The following is a 22,038-nucleotide window of genomic DNA, read 5'->3' on the forward strand; positions in this document are numbered from 1 at the left end:
ATGATCAGCGTCCTGGACGTCCTTCCACGTCAACTGACGACCCACACGTCGACAAAATCAACACCCTGGTGCAGGCAAATCGACGTCTGACTGTCAGGGAGCTTGCTGAAGAGTGTGGGATATCAGTTGGATCTTGTTACGAGATTTTGACCGAAAAATTGAAGATGCACCGCGTTGCTGCGAAATTCAGCCCTCAGAACTCGTGAGTTTTTGGCCTAACACTCGATCACTGTTCTTTTCCCCCCCTACTTACCTGACCTTGCTCCTTGCAATTTTTTCTTGTTCCCCAAACTCAAAAGACCCTTGAAAGGAAGAAGATTTGAGACAATTCCCGAGATTAAGGCAAATGCGACGAAGGAGCTGGAGGACATTACAAAAGAAGCGTACCAGGACTGTTTCAACAAGTGGAAACACCGTTGGGATAAGTGTGTGCGTTGGGGAGGAGAGTACTTTGAAGGGGTCCCAGACCTGTAACTTCTAAATAAAGTACATTTTGTTTTATGACGTCAGTCCGCGTATTTTTTGAACAGACCTCGTATGTTTGCATATGAAAGGTGTGGCCCTTTCACTTAATCAAGTGGGCAATCACAGGAGTATCTGTGATGAATATATCTAAATATAGAGAAATATACAGAATTCTCTATTGTTGTTTTCATCGTTAAATGATAACTATAATTCACTTTTCTAGGCTTTTTAAATGAACGGATGTAGCAAAATGATTTGTAGATATAAGACCTTACACGAAAAGCTGTAGTACATTTGTAAAAATAAGAACTGCACTTATTTGAGAAAACAATGTTCTTAAAACAATAATTATCGCAGTAAATATTACTGGAAAATAATTACTCATATGATAGTATGCAAAACAATTTTTGAAAAGATTCATTATTGCAAGGAAAATCATAATAAATTTTTGGAGAGATCTGTTTTTTTTATTATTAATTCCTCACAAGGGGCCTTATCTTCATTGATGTAGCTCGAAGTGAATAGCTTGGCCCTTGCCATTCAAACCAGTACACCCCCTGATATTCTTGTTGAGTTAATCCATTCAAGTATTGGCCATTAAGGTTGCAAGCATCACATTGGTTATACCACCATCCACCAGTGTGTTCCTCAGCACAGTTTCCTCCTGGCCAGAAATCATTGTCGACATCTTTTGTGGAAAAAGGCATAGAAGAATGGTAGCTCATACCGTCGCCTTCCAGAGAAAGAACAAAGTAAATTATTAATGTAAGAAAAACATTTACCAACATAGCAGTGTACAATGATATTATTACAGTTAACATACAACTTTCTTACATGATAAACTTGTACAGTTTTAAATTTCATAGGGTACAAAATTCCGTTAATGTGCCGTATCCTGACTTTTTCTTGTAGCAAACTTTGGTCTGTTTCAATTATTTTAACTTTAGCTGGTAATAATTCCCTTGACATTATTTTGTATTGTATCATATTTGAAATACGTAGGACATTTCTTACAAGATTCGACTGAAGGTTGTATTGTTCTTTAATATTGCTATAACAACGTCGGGATTCAACTAATTCAGGATGTGATAAACTTATAATGGAACTTGATATGTAGTATGTATTGTCGCGATGTTACATCATTATATGATAAACATGTGTCAATATTTGCAATATTATCTCCCCACAGTTGTTTTCATAATTTCATTTCTCTGCTATTATCAATATGTTGATTGTACATTAAAAAAAAATCAATGTATTTTTTTGCTTTGTACACAACTTAATATAGTATATCATTCAAGTTAGATAGTTTGTTGGAAATTCCAAACAACTTGTTTTTGAATTTCGCGCAAAACTACACGAGAGCTATCTGCGTTAGCCGTCCATAATTTAGCAGTGTAAGTACCTAGCAATCACCACTTACCACCAACTCTGGGGCTACTCTTTTACCAACGAATAGTGGGATTGACCGTATCATTATAACACCCCCACGACTAAAATGGCAAGCATGTTTGGTGTGACGGGATTTCGAACCCGCGACCCTCGGATTACGAGTCGAGTGCCTTAGCCACCTGGTCATGCAGGGCCAAGTTAGATAGTAGTAATATCACTCTCACGATATATTTTTCTACTGAAACCTTATATTCTAGATTTTATACTCCTGCAATTCCTTACACAATTTTCACGACCACATTGCTTAATTCTAATGAAACCAAAATATTTCGAAATAATATTTAAAACTTTATAAAATGCTGTCTATTCCCCTTGTCTATTATTTTAAGATTGCTTCTATGAACTTAACTTGTGTGAAATTGTCAGCCTATTTTATGGAATGTTGACACACTCACATTAAGCTAAGCAAGAGTCCACCAAACTACTAGAATAATAAAATATTCCCTCAGAAATAATGTTTATATGATTTACAGAAGGTACAGTGTATTATAATATGATTTTCTCCAGTAATAAGTAGCGTTATCGATAGGTTATGACACAGTGTTCATCCGAAAAAATTTGACTTCGATTTTTCATATCTGAATCGCTACAATCTGAAGTATAAATTCACCCACATTATTATGTGAAACTGTTTTCTATTCGGTGTTTCACTCCTCAGATAATTATTATTATTGTGTTTCTTACCAGCATCTCCAGACACTTCTCCCAGTACTTTAATCATGTATTTTTCTTTTTCATTTCCTATGGCAAACCCAGCGTATTTGGCATAGACGTGTCCATCTTCAAAGTCACTCAAATCAATTCTAAGTTCATTAAGGGTTTGGCTCGTTAACAAATGAATGTTCTCATTTCCTAATAGAAAAATTTTGAATAACATTCACGACAAATATTTTGAAAAAGACAAGTTCTGTTCCATAATAATTATTTTTATATGAATTACTCCATATGACAATTATTGTAAATCTTTAACAAATAGTTGACAAAGGAGAGAATGTTTTCATCCATACATGAATATTTTATTACATTTCTATTTACACGAAAAAAAAAACTACTGTTACTTAAAACGAATGTGTAAATTTTGTAGATAAATGAAATATCCTAGATTAACTATACAAAAATTTCAAATTTGTTTAGGTCCATGTTCTAAAGATAAGTCACTTAAACAATAAGTTCGAAACTAAATATCTTCACAAACCAACGTATTTTGATCTATATTGTCATTTCAGTATGTTTATGTTTCACTGTTAAAAATGAAGTTAATAAGCATTTTAATTCATCGAGCTTATAATCATTTTATCTCTTGCTGTAATTCTCACAATGAAATAATCAATACCAAAAATATTTGATTAAAATATCTTCCCTCTATCATTCATCACCAAAGATATTTTTGAATATCTTAATAACGTTTACACTCCCAAGATTCCAGACTTCAACTTTTCCAAATGTTCTATTACCTTGGTGTTACCTATCACTAGTTCTCATGGCATCAAACTAAAAGGAAAAGTGAAGAACTTTTTACAATCAGCTATTCTCTAAGCGAGCCAGAGAGCAATTTTCAAACTGAGCAAAACAATTCGTAATTTATTATTTTTTAATGACAAAATACCTCCTTGAAAAAAACTCGCTTGTGATGTATTATTACAGTGACCACGAACCCGAATTACCATAACAAAAAGTAACTGCAAAGCAATCCTTCTAACAACTCTGAAAGTTACAACAATCTAAATCTAAACAGAGTACAGCCAAACATTGAATACTTTGACATAATAGATTCAGCGACAAATGAACAGACTATATTTGTCATGACATTATGTTAGATCTATTGTATTCTTAACACTAAATTGTTAATCTAGTTCCTTGGAGATTTTCCAGAAACAGAAGATTGTAGATTATTATTATTAGATTTATTGCTGCCGACGCGTTTCGCTCAATCAAGAGAATTTCAGGCAAACTGGGATACAATAAATATAGTACAGGTTGGAATGTCACGAACATGAGTAACTTGTCAACGACGTCTATAAGGATTGATTGAAATACTATTAATTTACATATTTCCGATTGTTGAAAATCTCTAAGAGTTGATTTGTTTTTGAATTTCGCGCAAAGCTACACGAGGGCTATCTGCGCTAGTCGTCCCTAATTTAGCAGTGTAAGACTAGAGGGAAGGCAGCTAGTCATCACCACCCACCACTAACTCTTAGGCTACTCTTTTACCAACGAATAGTGAGATGAACTGTCACATTATAACGCTCCCACAACTGAAAGAGCTAGCATTTTTGGTGTAACGGGGAATAAAACTCGTGACCCTCGGATTACTAGTCGAGTGCCTTAACAACCTGGCCATGCCGGGCCATTTCCAATAGACTATAGTAAGAGTGCAATGTTAAAACTATAATAGGCCCAACGTAATATCTTAAGACTAGAGGGAATATCTTAAGCACTAGCATGGTTAATTACAATCAAGTTTCGACAGCTTATAAAAGGCGTTCACAGCTTAAATTAGATAAATAAATGTTAAAGGAATTTTTTTTTACATGAAACTGAAACAACAGCTGACAGCGCCACTGAATCTCAGCTTATAATGGCTGAGATGAGCAAGGAATGATATGGTAACTTTGAAACATTTATCAAACAATTAAGTAACTATGTCAACTGCAACTATATAAAGAAATATAATGCGTTTAGATGCTTTACCTAACCACAATTCGCCCCCTATGTTCCCAAATCCGTACTTATATTCGTTCCACTCTCGCAAGAAATTAACAGAACCATCTTTTCTTCTCTGTATAACCTGTAAAACAGAAATGAAAGTTTGCTTAAAGTTGATATTATGATTATAACAGTTATTGAAACAACTGTTCTGAATTATTTATTGAAACCTAAGAAATCATCAATCCCATTCGCTGACGTTTACTTTTTTATCTGGCCCTCTGTTAGTTTAAGAAGATTCTTTAATACAAATTATATTTTTTTCCCCATGTACCTTTACCCACTCACCTCTTTCCAATAAAACATCTATTAACCCCAAATATGATTTCACCTTTAAAAAGAAATCTATACGATCGTAAATCTCTTTTTATTTCATAACAAGACCCACTGACTTAAATCCGCCATATGTCGTTGAAGAAGACATTTTAAGTACAAAAAATGTTTGAAGAATATATTCCCGAAATTTTTTGGACTGAAAGCTAAAAGTTGTCCTATAACAAAATATTGCCGATTGTCTTCAATAAAATCTATAAACTTTAATTCTATTAGTAAACGTTTCACTAAATGAAAAATTTTCATTTATAGTTACATCTTTCTTAGTGAATATAAATACGTACTACACTTGCTCTCCAAGAATATATATAAAACATGCTTTCAATCTAGTTTTATCATGTATAGAACTGTAATTACTATTCATATTTAATTACCTCTCTCCCCAGGTAAATATATACTCTTTATCTTAATTATTATCTCTCCATGTAAAATACAAACTTGTTGTCCATCTTTTATTGCATATTTTCCAAATGCAAACTAAATGTATTGTCTATATTATTTTATTTCTCTGCAAATAAATATAAATGATTAAATTCATTATTTTACTGTACCTTTCTGGAAATGTCTACCTGCCATATTTTAGTACGACTCTCCAGTGGAACATAAAGTCTTACAGAATACATATTATTATACAACTTTTCGTGAGCAAACAAATATATATTGCTCACACTTTTGTACCACTCTCCGAATGAACGTAAATAACAGACAGATCATTTATATTGTATGCATTTTAATACATAAAAAAATTAATAAACATGGCATACAAAGATATTCTATTCAAACAATGTAGTTTATAATTAGTTAAAGCATCTACTCCTCAAAGTAGCGAATCGGATTCTATTTTTATTTAGTTTCAAGATTCTAAGAATATTTAAGGAAAGGCTGTCTGTTCTTTCATAATATCACTTTCATTGAAAAATAGAAATGAGACTTACTGTCCATCCTCCACCATCTGTTTGCATGTCGCAGAATACAAAAATTGGCCTGAGAGCATGTGAAGGTCGGATACGGTAAATTCCCGAGACATTATTTCCTTCCCGTAGTAACTCAAAACAGTTGCTCGCCAGCGTTTCTTCTGTTTCTGGAAGAGAAAGACAATCATCGGTCCACTCTTTGTTTTTCACCTTCTAACTAGGTATGTACATGTTTGTGTACGTAAAGTTATCTGTATGTCCATGCAATATATAGGAGGTGGACAAAAAATGTGTATTCCCCCCTTGAAAATGTTGTTAGTTTATTATATATTTTATTAGATAACAGAAAAGATATGTAAATCTATATTTTTAGAATGCACTCAACGAGATCTGTTCAAATATGATCTCAAATCCTAATTACTTAATCATTTGTAAGTTAACTGTAATAAGAAGATCTAAGAAACTACAGCACGTGCACAACACTTTTTTATGAAAAATGTAACTAAAATCATGAAACTTCAGTTTTGAAATTAGGATCTGTATATTTGAACAGACCTCGTCGAGTGCGTTCTAAAACATTTAGCTATTCATATTTCTCCGCTATCTAATAAAAGGTATAACGAATTAACAGCATTTTCAGGGGGGGAGGACTTTTTGCCCACCTCTGTAGTACAGCTTTACTTTGAATTTTAAACTCGAAGTATAGAAATTCTACTTTTCTGAGGCACTTCAATCTCTACTCTATCACCAACTGTTACTTATCATGCCTTTCCACATTTACTATGTTATCTCTTTCAAAGTTTTTAGAATTGTTATGGTGCTGTATAGTAGTGTATCAATCCAACGTTTTCATCAAAGATTTTGTTACTTTCACTGTACAACTGATCATCTTGATATTATTTTAATGAATAAACTCGATGAATGCTGAAGGAATGATGCAGACATTAATTACCCTGTGGGCTTGTAAAATGCTGAACACATGCCATTACCGGGGGTATTTGTTCTTCACTCGTAGCTCTCAAGGCTGTACGAAGGTATTCTGTAGTTACCGTCCTTTCAGTTCTCTTTTGCACACTCCTGCATATGTTAATAAAGAATATTTTTAAATTTACGATGCTTATCATTTAGAGAATACGTACAGATGGATGTATTTAATATTTGATTAGTTTAGTTTTATAAGACTATACTTTAAGTTATTAATAAATCGCGTTAAGGCTATAATGTATTATTCACCTTTTAACTCTTAAAGTATATTCATTTTATTCAATAGCTTGTGAAAGAGATTTTTTTATGTTAGTTGGAAAACATATCGAAAAATAATAATTGGACATCACACAATGAAGCCTATAATTTTCAGTTTTGTATTTGTTTCGTCACACGGAATGCTTAGTCGTATCACTCAAATAGAAGATTTTCTAAGCAGAACATCTAGCAATCGTTCGGAATTTTCAACAAGGAATTATTTTCAAAACTACATAAGTGTCAGTTGAATATTATTTCTATATTTAGTAATACTAAAACGTAGAGTTAAATGGAAATAACTATAAATTATTTCGTTATTTCTTATAACAAAAACCAACACATAAAAATGTTTTTTTTAAGCAGGAGATTTGGTTTTCCTGCCTAACTTAAATTACTACGTTTACATAGAGATATCATACTATAATGGAACACTTGCTTATATGATACTGGAAAAATGTTTTTATTGCGCAATGTGTAACACCCAACTTCTCGAAATTTTTATCCTGTGTGCATGTAGATTTGCAATAGGGGTCGCGAATTTTCCTTTCCGCCTCCGTTCCTTCTCATAAAAACTTTATTTTTTTCTAGTCTCAGGATGCAGTTAATACGTCATGAATACGTCACACGCAGATCTAATGCACTGATACCATCTACATAAATATAATAGTACTGTCTATTGTATATCCAGTAAATACTTCGCATAGCTTCTTTCATTTCTATATTCACTTTCCTTTGGTTTATTAACTGCTAAATTATATTGCTGTTTGAGGCCTCTGATTAACGATATCTAATTCACTAGTACTTGGTTTGTGGCTTACTAACAAATCAATGAAATAATTCACTTTGTTCCGGGTTTCTGCTATAGTCATACAGGGCAAACATTCAGTCGATGGCAGATTAAATCCTCGATCAACATGATAGATTCCAGAATGTGATCTGTAGCTTCATGTGTTACAGTCCTGTGACTCACTTAAGGAAAGCTACATTATTACTCCTCTAACGATCACCAAAATGAAGTTTCGTATGTTATAGTCCTGTGTGTGTGTGTTTTCTTATAGCAAAGCCACATCAGGCTAACTGCTGAGTCCACCGAGGAGAAATACAGTCCCGTGATTCACTTAAGGAAAACTACATTATTACTCCTCTAACGGTCATCAAAAGGAAGTTTCGCTTGTTACTGTCTTGTGATTCGCTTAAGAAAAGTTACATTATTACTCCTCTAACAGTCATTAAAAGAAATCTTTGTGTTACATTCCTGTGACTAATCAAAAGAAACCTCCATGTGTTGCGTTTCTATAGCTCACCAATAGGAAGTCTTATACAATAAAGTTCTTTAAGTCATTAAAAGAAACTTTTGTGTATTGGAGCTATGGAGGTTATATAAAAAAAGGAACCAATGTTACAGTTCTATATCTCACCAACAGGAAGATTCATTTTACATTATCTTCAATTGATCAATATATGTCTCTGCTATGCTTCATCATCATTACCATCACTTTTCCTCCTGTTTCGTTTCTTTGTTCTAGTTGTGCTTACAGCAGACTATTTGTTACCTTAGTTCGTCTTTATTTGTAGTCACGAATGTAGCATCTTTTGTAATTAAATCGATGACAATTTCTACTAGACTTTCAGCACGCTTCAACGGAATGCCTCTGTTTGCATTTTTTATCACAATGTCAAGTGTTTCCACACTTAAAGTAAGTGTTAGTTTTACGCGGCCTTTGGCTGAATTAATCAGAAAAATCCTTTTGCTCTTATATATTTCTTGGGGTCACAAACTGGGACAATATTAACAATATTATTAGTTTTAACTCTGCAGTAAACAGTTCGTCGCTCTTTACAGGTTTTGAAAGATTCCAAATCAAGTTCTGTCAAAATAGAATTGCTGTTGCGTTTTATGTGGTCTGGTTCACATTCATCTTCATCTTGACTGTCGTTAGTGAACTGATAAGACGTCAACGATTTCTTCGTTTCTCGGGGTAAACAAGAAAGTCAAAAGAGGTGCTTCACCTTCTTAATACGTTCAGCAAAGACTGTTCAACATTACTGTATGCTCACTAGTAACTTGTGGCCATCTGGTTTCTTTGCTTTTCGGCCTGGCATGGCCAAGCGCGTAAGGCGTGCGACTCGTAATCCGAGGGTCGCGGGTTCCCGCCCCCGTCGCGCTAAACATGCTCGCCCTCCCAGCCGTGGGGGTGTATAATGTGACGATCAATCCCACTATTCGTTGGTAAAAGAGTAGCCCAAGAGTTGGCGGTGGGTGGTGATGACTAGCTGCCTTCCCTCCAGTCTTACACTGCTAAATTAGGGACGGCTAGCACAGATAGCCCTCGAGTAGCTTTGTGCGAAATTCCCAAACAAACAAACAAAAATTCTTTGCTTTTTAGTTAAGTCTTATAGCCATCAAAAGGCTATCTCTTTATTCATTATTTTGGTTTTTATTCATAATCTGTTCACACGTACACACATATACGCGTACGTGTGTATGTGTGTGACTAGAAATGTGGAAGCATTTTCGTAAATTTATGGATCCAGAAAGAACTGCATATGAAAGTTATATTGTTTAAAAAAATAAAGTTACTGGCTGCAGTGTATGTGTGTGTAAAGACCTGAATAGGCTTATTGTGAGACTTGCCAGCTGGTTGTGCAACTTGTGTACTTTTCCTCTATTTACCTAGCCATTCATTATCAGAAATATATATATATATATATTCATATTGTGTTAAATCATCTATCCATAGCCCTTTGAACCTGTTAAAACACATTTCTTAACCACGAAGTTTAGAATTGTTATTTCTTTAAACAGTACTAGATCGTGATATCCTTGTCTTCAACATATGAACAATTTTCCGGTTCATTCAATAGTACTGTTCCTTTTATCAGATAACAGCATTCTAATATACAAAACACGTTAGTTATGTTATCCTAATGTTTTACAATGTGTTCTTTAGTTGTTTGGCTTCTCTTGTCATTTCTTAAGTTTATTTTTAATTATCCTTTATCCGTTTTCGGACAAGTTGTGTGTGTGTGTGTATGTGCTTCCTTAAATTTCTGGTCACGGCCTTTAATTTCTCTTTCACCTTCTTGAGTTTTCTATTTTAAATTTTCATGCCATTATCGAACGATCTCAGAGTTGTACTCACTTTTGTTAATCTCACTCTACACGCACAACTGTGCAGTACGAGTACTTTAATTGGATCTCTTTACAGCTGACGGATAAATCACTTGTTGAGAAATAGCAGCTTAATAATATATTAGAAAAAAAATATTATTAATATCTGGTGTTTGCCACAACCTAATTGAACAATTTGCTGTATTTCCAATATGGCGTCAAGCTTGTCTATCTTTAGTCCCACCCGTCAAATTAATTTAAATCTGACTCAAATATAAGATTATTTCCTTTTCAAACGCTTTTAACTAACTTAAACATTATCTAACTTTTTGAATTTTTATACGGCTGTTTAGAATTACTTAATATTATTCCCGCAAAGTGCCACTAAATCACTGTTATGTCAAACAACCAGAAATGTCGCCTGTGAATCAAAACTTATTATGCACATTTACAAACGACATTAACAAAAGCTTTTATAGCTCATCAAAAAAAGCACTTTGTAGAAGAACAATAACATACTACTTTGTAACAGCATTATCGTCGCCCAGATTATATATAGATGCATTGCACAACAGAAATGTAACAGAAAATGTGACAGTAACAAACCAAATGTTGCTCCTTCTCATGTACTTCTTTAAATACAAACATACATAACATTTATTTACATTGTTAGCTTAGAATATGTATTTAGTACTTTTGTTTTTTGTTTGTTTGGAATTAGGCACAAAGCTACGCAATGGGCTATCTTTGCTCTTCTCACCACGGTTATCGAAGTCCAATTTTTAGCAGTGTAAGTCTGCATACGCACCGCAGTGTTATTGGAGGTTACTAAACCTCCTGGGCTGGTGAAATCTCGTGAGATTTTAGGTTGAAGGTTCAAAATGTCAGAAGTTAATATAAAGCACATACATATACACATATAGATGTGTGGCTTATACTTCTTCTGGGCGAAATGTACGTCCTTACTTTGTTTATTCAATAACAACATTCATTAAAACTATTTCATTTGTTATATAAATAACAACACTTTTGATATACCATACCTGAATATCTAGCTTCTAATTCGAACGTACGCAAGCAATATTGTATTCTGAACACTTTAACAGTTCACGAGTTCCTTTAGCTATTTCGTACCTCTTATCGCGGGTTAAGTGGTCACTTACCTGGTCAGATTTGTAAGGTAAGTCATGTTGTTCTGAACATGGTTAAGCTGATCCTGTAAGTGGACTGTTGTCCGCCGTAGACCATATAAGGTTGTCTGAAGAATCTGCAAATTAGACAAAACCGCTGCATTCTTGCAGGAAACTTTGTGTGATGGGTCAAAGTCGAGGTCAAACTCCTCCTCGTTTTCTGGCTTTTGGAGTGTCCGTAACTTCTCTTCAAACCACAGTTTGTTCAAGAGCTGGTTTTGTTGTAAGTCTTTTACATCTTGTTGTAAAATTTCTTGTACAGTTAATATCTAGAACAGTGAAAGACAAACAGTTTCTTGATATCTTAATTGACATGTTAATATCAAAACATTGAAAGACAAACAGTTTCTTGATATTTTAATTGACAAGTTAACATATAAAATATTGAAAGACAAACAGTTTCTTGATATCTTAATTGACAGCTTAATATCCAAAACATTGAAAGACAAATTGTTTTGATATCTTAATTGACAGGTTAACATCTAGAATATTGAAAGACAAACAGTTTATTTATATCTTAATTGACAGGTTAACATCTAGAACATTGAAGGACAAACAGTTATATGTTATCATGATTTACAAGTTAATATCTAGAATATAGAAAGACAGATATTTCCATAATATCTTAATTAAAAAGTTAATAAATAGAACACTGAAAGACAAATGGTTTTATGACATCCTAACCGACAGGTTAATTTGCAAAACACTGAGAGATAAACAGATTCTAAAAAATTCAAAAATAAACAAAGCCCTATCCAAGTCCTATAATTAACTAGCGCGCTACGAACTGTAATTCTTTGAAGATCATTGGAGCGATGAAACCTCTATTTCAAAACACATCTTACAAAAATAGACGTAACGTGTATGTCATTATCTATTTATGGAAAATAATCCTCTTACACCATCTACTGAATGGTAAGAAAAACAAAAATCCATAAAATAATTTCAGTCACACTTTCGGTATTATAAAATCAGACAATTAGAAAAATAATTGTCTATGAGATTATTTACAAGTAAGATAAATTGAATTTTCTGTATTTTTTAACTTAATTTTTTTGTGTTCAAAACATTTTGAATGTGACATGGAAGATTCTAAGAGCTTAAAAAAACTTGTTTATTCAGGTATTTCTACCATCAAATATGTTCGACAAGAATATATTATTTCCTGTATGAAAACATTTAGTAAAAATACAAAATATTTGATCTCATAATTTCAATTCGATTTTTACGTAATAATAAGGGAGAAATATTTGAATTATCAACATAAGGCATGAATTGGAAGATGACTCGTACACTATAATTAAAACTTCGTTAATATTACAGTACCTAATGTACATGAAACTGACAGTTTGTCAAAAACAAACACGACGTATATATTTCTTATTATTAATACTACTGTGTAATACTTCATGAATTGTTGTAAAAATTGATTACCAGATGCTGAAAGAATATTTGAACCACACTGTTAGCGTTATAATACTTTTATTTCTAAACAATGGTCTCAAGCTTCACGCTGTTTTGAAGGTAATTACTCGCTTTATTTTGTGTGATATACTATTCAGAACTACCAGAAAGCAATACCTCCATTCTCCAAATGCAATTTTAAGCTTAGCATCTTGATATATGCAAAGTTTATTTGATTAGCATTTCCATTAGGTGGTTTTATTTGTTTTTTAATTTCGCGCAAAGCTACACGAGAGCTATTTGGGCTATCCGTCCCTAATTTAAAAGTGTAAAACCAGAGAGAAGGCAACTCTTGAGATACTTTTTTACCAACGAATAGCGGGATTGACTACCACATTATAACGCTCCCACTGCTAAAAGGGCTAGCATGTTTGAAGTGACGGGGATTCGAACCCGTGACGTTGCGATTACGAGTCGAGTACCCTAACCACCTAGCCCCATTAGCTGGTGGAAGTGATTGAATTTTATACCAGTATTAAATGAAATTATACATATGATGAATGCACAACTTTTATATAATTTAATAAAATATATTGTTATCAAAATATAGTTTTAATTATACTGGTATCAAAATAAATATTAAAAAAAGATAAAATATAGAAGACCCATAATTCACCTGAGAGCATGTTGGTATAATTAGAATAAGTTCGTGCAAAATAGAATACATTGTAAATAATATATCTGTTTTATCACATTCCTCTTTTACCAATGATCTTAGCCTCCAGTTTCCAAAAAAAAAACATTTTAAGACTTTTTTCTTCATGCACCTTAACTTTAAAAACTATTTTATAAAATCATGTATCCTATCATGCTGTAATTTTACCACCTCTCGTCTGATGAACAACTAAACAGGCTTCTTTCTTTGGAAATGTTAGAGGTAAAAATCGTGCATGTGATTTGATTTATAATCAAAATGATTTATTCAGAAACTACAAATATGCACCTTTGTGTAGTTGAATTTAAATAGCCTAATGCTAAAAAACAGACGTAGCATCATGAACACTCTAGTTCATTCCAACATCTTACTTAATATTAATGTACGTAGTTGGTACTATCTACATAGAAGAGAGCAGATGTCGGTTGACATGATACTCATCACAAAAATGATGGTTTACAGAGAAAGGGTTGTATAAGAAAGTGCAGCTATGTTTACCGAACATAATAATATGTAGTATTGCTATACTATTATATGTACCAAAAGGGTTAAATTTAATATATATTTAAAAACGACTGGTATGGGTAGATAACGCACTAATAGAGAAGTGAACAACGTTTCGACCTTCGACGTTTCATCAGGTTCTTTGTTAACCTGACGATGACCGAAGAAAGTCAAAACGTTGTTCGCTTCTCTATTAGTGCTTTCTCTACCCTTACCAGCCGTTTTTAAATATATAATTTTCTCTACAAGTGGGTTTTCTTGTTATTATGGGTTAAATTTAATAGCTTCTGTGTGGATATTTTTTCTTATAGCAAAGTCACATCAGGCTATCTGCTATGTCTACCGAGGGGAATCGAAACCCTAATTTTAAAATTGTCAATCCCTAGACTTACCGCTGTCCCATATGGGTAGAAGTTTATGTTATTGGAAGAAATATTAAAACTCGTATCAAAAATTTAAAATGAAGAACGAAATTATCTCTTAAGCCAGCACCCATATATAGCTACTTGTGAAAATGGCAGATTTTTCTTAGCAGGTTTAGAATTAATAAAAAAGTACACAATGCATTATATTATGTAACAAAAGTTTCACTTTTTATTGTTCCTGGGCAGAAAGTGTTATTTCCCAATTGCTTATGCCTAAAGTAAATGGAAAAGACCTATTTTTCTCTTCAAACTTTGCTCTTGTGACCTGGGAGTATATAACGAAAACATGATGGGAGACTATATTTGGGAGCTAATACGTGAAATTGATTTACATTACAGTCCAAATCTCGAAAAACTACTCACCTCTAAACCTATTTTAGTTCATTTTTGTATGACTTTAGTAAAAATACATGTAAATCTTGATTCTTGTTGTTGTTGTTGTTTTGAATTAAGCACAAAACTACACAAAGGGTTATATGTGCTCTGCCCACCACGGGTATCGAAACCCGGTTTTTAGCGCTGTAAGGCCACAGACATACCGCTGAGCCACTGGGGGGCGGTTGATCCATATGTTGCTTTATTTAAACCTTATGTAAATGAAAATGTGCAAATTTGCCCGTTTTACAAAAAAAATAGGTTACTTTCTAAATTTCAGTATCCAGGTCACAAAAGCAAAGTTTGAAGAGAATAATGGCCATTTTCTGTACTTTTACAACATAAACAATGAATAAATAACACATACTATCCAGGAACAAAATTTGTGTTACGTAGTGTTATAAATGTGTAATGAGTAAAACAATATTCTTTAATTTTGGTGCTGGCATCTCTTGCATAAATTTAAATTAAATTTATTGGTGAGTTTAATTACTGTTCCCATAAAAAAGAATACAGTAAATCAAATTGTAGTCTTAAGCTTTGCAATTATGGTATTGCTTATATATATATAAAGCTATCATTTGTAAAGTTCAGCTTAAACTCCCAAACGTGATGTACACATAGAATAAACATATAATGCACGCACTAATATCGAAACTTTATGGGGCAGCACATTTTGTTAAAGGTGGTCTCACGTATGATTTCCACTTTCATAGGATGTACATCAACATTTGGTGTAAACTACAATCTAGACGCTGCTACTGACACATGATTCCAGCCGCTGGTACAAATGCGGTAGAATAAATCACCACTACCCTTGCAAAGCAGCTCTAAGTATGGTAATATTTTAATATATGTTTTTCTGTCCCTCATTGAGACATTTCGTAATGCCCAAGATTCATTTTACGTCATGTGTGAAACCTGGATTGGCATATTCTGAATATTATGCACCAAACAAATATTAGGTGCATTACGATTGCATAAAAACATCATTGTCCTGAAAATGTATGGAACGTTCACATGGAATCATATCGGTGTAGAACCAAGCATGCCAAACCTTAGATCATGGAATCATATCGGTGTAGAACCAAGCATGCCAAACCTTAGATCATGGAATCATATCGGTGTAGAACCAAGCATGCCAGATCTTAGGTCATGGAATCATATCGGTGTAGAACCAAGCATGCCAAACCTTAGATCATGGAATCATATCGGTGTAGAACCAAGCATGCCAAACCTTAGATCATGGAATCATATCGGTGTAGAACCAAGCATGCCAAACCTTAGATCATGGAATCATATCGGTGTAGAACCAAGCATGCCAGACCTTAGATCATGGAATCATATCGGTGTAGAACCAAGCATGCCAGATCTTAGGTCATGGAATCATATCGGTGTAGAACCAAGCATGCCAAACCTTAGATCATGGAATCATATCGGTGTAGAACCAAGCATGCCAAACCTTAGATCATGGAATCATATCGGTGTAGAACCAAGCATGCCAGACCTTAGATCATGGAATCATATCGGTGTAGAACCAAGCATGCCAGATCTTAGGTCATGGAATCATATCGGTGTAGAACCAAGCATGCCAAACCTTAGATCATGGAATCATATCGATGTAGAACCAAGCATGCCAAACCTTAGATCATGGAATCATATCGGTGTAGAACCAAGCATGCCAAACCTTAGATCATGGAATCATATCGGTGTAGAACCAAGCATGCCAGACCTTAGATCATGGAATCATATCGGTGTAGAACCAAGCATGCCAAACCTTACATCATGGAATCATATCGGTGTAGAACCAAGCATGCCAGATCTTAGATCATGGAATCATATCGGTGTAGAACCAAGTATACCAGACCTTAGATCTCAGGCAACAAGACGCAAACAAAAAATCGAACTCCGCTCTTTAAATCCGTAAGTTGATTATAAGAGAACGATCAACTCTCATTATTCAATCTGACAAAAGAGTTGACGGTGTGTCGTGTGTGTTAACTTCCTTTCTTCTGGTCTATCACTTCAGAAAAAAGAACACTTAGCACAGATAAACTATGTGCAACATTATGAAAATTTTAACAAAATAAGCAAACTCGATCCATCAATATAGACAGTGTAGCAGAACGGCACATCACTGTAACACATTCACCACTACTACTGGAACAGATCCACGTTATTCCAGAAATGTCCATATTCTATAACACCACTACTCTTCAGGGTTGTCATCAAACCAGTCTGAATCAAATAGTAAGTAGAGAGGTTCACAGCTGTGATGATTCTCAGATATTCTGCATCTCAACGTCGACATTTGAGGCACGGTGAGACCCGAAACCCGACACCTTACATTCATGTCTATAATGAGTGGGACACGTCACAATCTGAAATACGTGAACTATTTATAATCCTCGATTGTCATTCAAATACTACCTGATGTATTTAATTTCAAATTATGAGTATTTTTAGTTGTTAGAATGTGTTTTAAAGGTCGAATGGAACGAGACATGATTAATTTAGGGTTACCAAGCTGATGTTATACATTAAACCATCCAGTGATTATCATTTCTTCAACACATCAACCATGATGGGTTTGGGAATGAGTAAGAGGACTGAAATACCTCAGTCATTCATACTACCCATGTTGTATCAAATACCCATTAGTCTATAGAAACACGTGAACTATTTTCCTTCTCCACCTTGGTTCCATATCAACCGTCACTAACTATTCATAGCAGAGCACGATTGTATTAACATTGAAACCTACGAGGACCCGTCCAATTCTAATTGAGAATACGCTGACCTGGTATATTTAGTTGTATGGTATAGATTTGTATAGAAAGTTTATTAGCAATATTTCTGGCATTCCTACTGATTTACAGAGAATGAACATAAGAAAATCCGTTGTGATGAAAAATATTTAGGTAACTTTTCCCTTTTTTCAAAATACAGTAAAATATTCCACCACACTGTAGTCGACTCATTGAACAGATAATGAAAATACAGAAACAATGTTTCTAGAAAGTAAATACGAATGAAGGTGATGAAAAAACTACATCATAACGACCGTTTGCATGAATAAATCAATGTGTTTCATACAGGATGAAAACGCTAGAAGAAGTAATGAATCTGAATCGCTTTATATTATTAAACGATAAGTTTCGTAGCAGTAGTTTTACTGTTGAGTTGATCGTAGTTTCCTCACCTTGCGTAGTTCTCCTTTGATTGTGTCAAGTTGCTGGGTTACTCGAGACTCTGAACGATCCAATGATAAAATAACTTCTTTTCGGTTCTGTTCAATTCGGTTTAACACTTGTCGAATTTCTTGTCTTTGTGCGGAACCTTGTAACTGGTCAGCTTCCAGAGTAGAGAGACGTTGAAGTATTTGTTGTAACACGGAACTTACAGAAGGGTCTGAAAACACAGGCATATGATAAGAACTGCATGTTAAACATTTCGATTCTAGGATATACAGAGGTGGAGAACATTATTCTTTTCATCAAAGTATTAACGAGAATATTTATATCAAAAATACATATATATTCAAATTTGTAATTGTTGTAAGTTAACCTTAGTGTGGAGCAATATTCGAGTACAGTTTGTAAAGTAACACTAACTGAATATTACAAATGAAAGAGCTGGTGTACAATATGCTACACATTGAAACCACGTAGCACAGGATTTCATACTAAGTATTCAATGCTACTGAATCATTGTATATATAAAAATAAAATATGAAAGTCCTCAATAAACGAATAGCTAATGTATGGATAAATATTAAACTTTGTCTCGAGACAACCTGAGAATTTATATGCGTCACTCCCGGCATGGCCAGGTGGTTAAGATGCTCGACTCGTAATCAGAGTGCAGCAGGTTCGAATCCCCGTCACACCAAACATGCTTGCCCTTTCAGCCGTGAGGGCGTTATAACGTTACGATCAACCCCACTATTCTAATCCGTAGAGGATTGATAAAAATTGTTTATCCTTGCTTATTTGTAACAGAGAGAAACGACCATTGTCACCCCTTCGTTTAAAAAAAATTAAAAATATTTGGATAGTTGAACTACACGACCGAGTCCTCAAAAATAGACAACATCAAGTGTCTTCAAAAATAATAAACTACAGGCCACGGCAAGAGAAATACGAATACTCTAATAACAAGCTACATTGAGAACTGGTGGAAAGACAGAGAATTAATCATCCAAATCATTTAGTTCTTTACATAAGAGTTAAAAAGTTCTGTTTCAGTGACAGAGAATAAAACATCCAAATGAGTTAATCCTCTGGATGTGAACAATTTGTTGTAGTATCAAACAGTGAATCCGGGAGCCCATGGTTCGTGTTCCATTACACAAAATCGTGCCCCACACTTTGGAGTCGTTGGTGCGTTATAAGAATGATGGCCACATCTCACCATTTTATTAGAATAGCCCAAATATTAGTGGTAGATACTGTTGACTAGTGTCTTCTCTCTATTCTTATAGTTCAAGATTAGGGACGATTATCACGGATAATCCTTCTGTAGATTTGCGCGAAAATATCCGAAACAAACAAACTCTACATAGGATCGCAAAAGATTATATTGGAATGACAGAGAATTAAATGTTGAGGAAACGCACTTTAAAAACAATATAACAAAATATCTAATGGAATATACGAAACATTAAAAGCTTTTCAATCAGTACTTACGAAGGATCATAATTTATCTTGAAAAGCCGACAGATAAAATAAAAAAAAAAAAGATTCTGTAGCTTGGAAACAAATTGACATGTATGTGTGTGTTCCTGTGGGTGAATGGTAAATTTATGGACTTCCAACACTAAATGGTGGACAGTGTACAGATAATCCGCTGTGCTGCTTTGTGGTAAAAATAACAAATTCATAATATGTTCAAACAAACTGATATATTGCAGCTATTGCAGTTCCATCATTATATAATTTATAATTCTTCTTAGGAACTGAACCCTATCCTGTGAAAAATAATTCTCTCTCATTACAACAGAACATAATGTATATATATAATCAACATTAATGTTGATTTCTATTTTGTTAGTGAACTCCTCTTACTGTAGCAGTATGTAATTTATAATTCTTATTACAGGCTAATTCTTATATCTTTGGTTAATTCTATTTCTTGTATTGCAGCTGAACATATTTTATAATTCTTATTAAACACTGGTTTTTAACTCTTATAATAATAGTCTCTTCATAGAGCAGAATATGGTTTCTTATCCTTCTTATATGCTGGTTCTTCGCTAGATAATTTTCTGTCACTGCAACAGGCCATAATTTATAATTAAAATTAGAGACAGGTTCTTATCTCTGATTGGTATTTCTTATTTCAACAGCACGTGGTTTATACTCTTCTAAATTATAACTTATAGTTCTATAGCTCCTCCCCACCCCCGTGGCTCAGTGGTAAGTTTGGAGATTTTTAATGCTACAAATTGGATTTCGATGCCAGCTTGGCACAACACTACCTAGATTTGTGCTTGCTTCCCAGTAGCACAGCAGTTTGTCTGCGGATTTAGAAACCGCGTTTCGATACCCGTGGTGGGCAAAGCATAGATAGCCCTTTATGTAGCTTTGTGCTTAATTAGAAACAAACAACAAAGATTTGTGCTTAACAACAAATAAACTAGCTCTCTCATGAAAAATGTATATACAACACTTTTAATTATAGGAGTAACAATAGTCATAAATATTAGCAGAAATCTAATCTACAAATAAACATTTGTTTTTGATAAGTAGCAATAAGTTTAATTTCTTTCATAACAAATATATATATCATTACAATTTTTTCTTTACTGTCGAAATAGTCATTATTTCTATAAATATATTACCTATATTATAACCGTGACGTCGTTCACTAGAAGTTGGAGTCGTTGTTTCAGGATCTGCCTTGCATGTAATGTAAGATCCAATAATAATAACACCTGCAAAAACTATGATATTAAATCTTATTATGAAATTATAAAAATTCGTACGGCTGTCGTTCAACATTGTATTTCATAAATGTGAATCAAATGTTTAACACTATTAAATCACTCTACAAGATTCTGTTCACTTAGAAACCGAACTAAGTTACGAAAAGAAACTTTATAGTTCTAAGAAGGACGTTCTCTATGAGGCGAGTGTATATATTTTGGTTGTTTATAGATTTTGCCAGATTAGAAGCTCTAGACCAGACAGATCACGTCCTCGTGCAGTTGTTGACTGCTAGTGTTTGGGTACGAAGGTGAAGAGAGAAAAGCTTATTATCAGATTACATACTTTCCAAAACTGGATTTTTTTAGAGTGAGGGCGTATAATTAGGCTAACGAACGAACTATATAAGTACTTTGAATTCTAAACAGAAAGCAACAACTTGTATTCCTTTATCTGTCTCGAGCAGATACACTGATAAAATATTTCAGTAACGTATAAGTTTTAGTTTTTTTTTTTTTTTAAAGTTTATAACGACTCGTCAGAGACAGTTCAGTGACGACCGAGAAAAATTAATTACATGTTTAATGAGTAACTTACGTAGAAACATATACGAAGGTAGCCACTAAAAACATCTAACAGTATAGTGTATCCTGTGAATTTGTAATAAAAAGGCATTCGTTGTTTTATAAATTAAACGTATTAAATCAATTCTGGTCTAAGTTCGCTAAAAATTTCACAAGGGCTATATCCGCTAGCCGTCCTTAATTTAGCAATGTAAGACTAGAGGGTAGGCAGCTAGTCATCACCACCCACAACCGACTCTTGGGCTACTCGTTTATCAACGAATAATGGGATTGACTGTCACATTATAACGCCCCCACAGCTGAAAGTGCGAGCATGTTTGGTGTGACGGGGATTCGAACCCTCAGATTAGGAGTCGAGCGCCCTAACCATCTGGGCATGGCAGATACATTGGATCGAACAAGTGATATTCGTTGGTTCATAAAAAATGATTACAACAGTAATCACAACATAGTGATGAGGGAAGCTTAGTGGTTAACAGGCTAAACTATAGAGCCGAAAGTGTATGATTCGAGTCCAGTTACCGAAAAATCATGTTCCACCCGTTGGACCGTGGATGCGTTATAAGAGTGACAGTTAAATCTCACTATTTGGTTATACAGAGAACTGGGCACGTTCTATTAAATTTACTTTAGAACCTCACTCTATCATTGCCTTCCACGTCGCAACATCTGGTCATGCTCTATTTA

The 22,038-nt window shown here is 34.0% G+C and overlaps 1 protein-coding gene and 1 long non-coding RNA gene across 3 annotated transcripts in view; one reads left to right on the plus strand and one right to left on the minus strand.

Moving 5' to 3' along the window:
* Window positions 1–22,038, plus strand: part of LOC143249259 (uncharacterized) — a 53,495-nt gene that overhangs the window by 14,886 nt on the left and 16,571 nt on the right. The gene's annotated exons all lie outside the window — the stretch shown is intronic.
* LOC143247289 (uncharacterized) lies at window positions 336–20,972 on the minus strand. Of its 2 annotated transcripts, none has more exons than XM_076495494.1 (8): window positions 20,683–20,972; window positions 18,043–18,251; window positions 11,391–11,686; window positions 6,826–6,950; window positions 5,895–6,040; window positions 4,612–4,708; window positions 2,602–2,769; window positions 336–1,198 (listed from the first exon to the last, which is right to left on the minus strand). In XM_076495494.1, the coding sequence occupies exons 1-8, from the start codon at window positions 20,840–20,842 to the stop codon at window positions 939–941; spliced, it is 1,461 nt and encodes a 486-aa protein (XP_076351609.1). In that variant the 5' UTR covers window positions 20,843–20,972; the 3' UTR covers window positions 336–938. The 2 variants fall into 2 exon arrangements, with proteins under 2 accessions (XP_076351609.1, XP_076352428.1); XM_076496313.1 differs by having other exon boundaries at window positions 5,895–6,034; window positions 20,683–20,939.

Source organism: Tachypleus tridentatus, chromosome 1 (assembly GCF_004210375.1).
Source record: "Tachypleus tridentatus isolate NWPU-2018 chromosome 1, ASM421037v1, whole genome shotgun sequence".
Classification (NCBI taxonomy): Eukaryota; Metazoa; Arthropoda; class Merostomata; order Xiphosura; family Limulidae; genus Tachypleus; species Tachypleus tridentatus.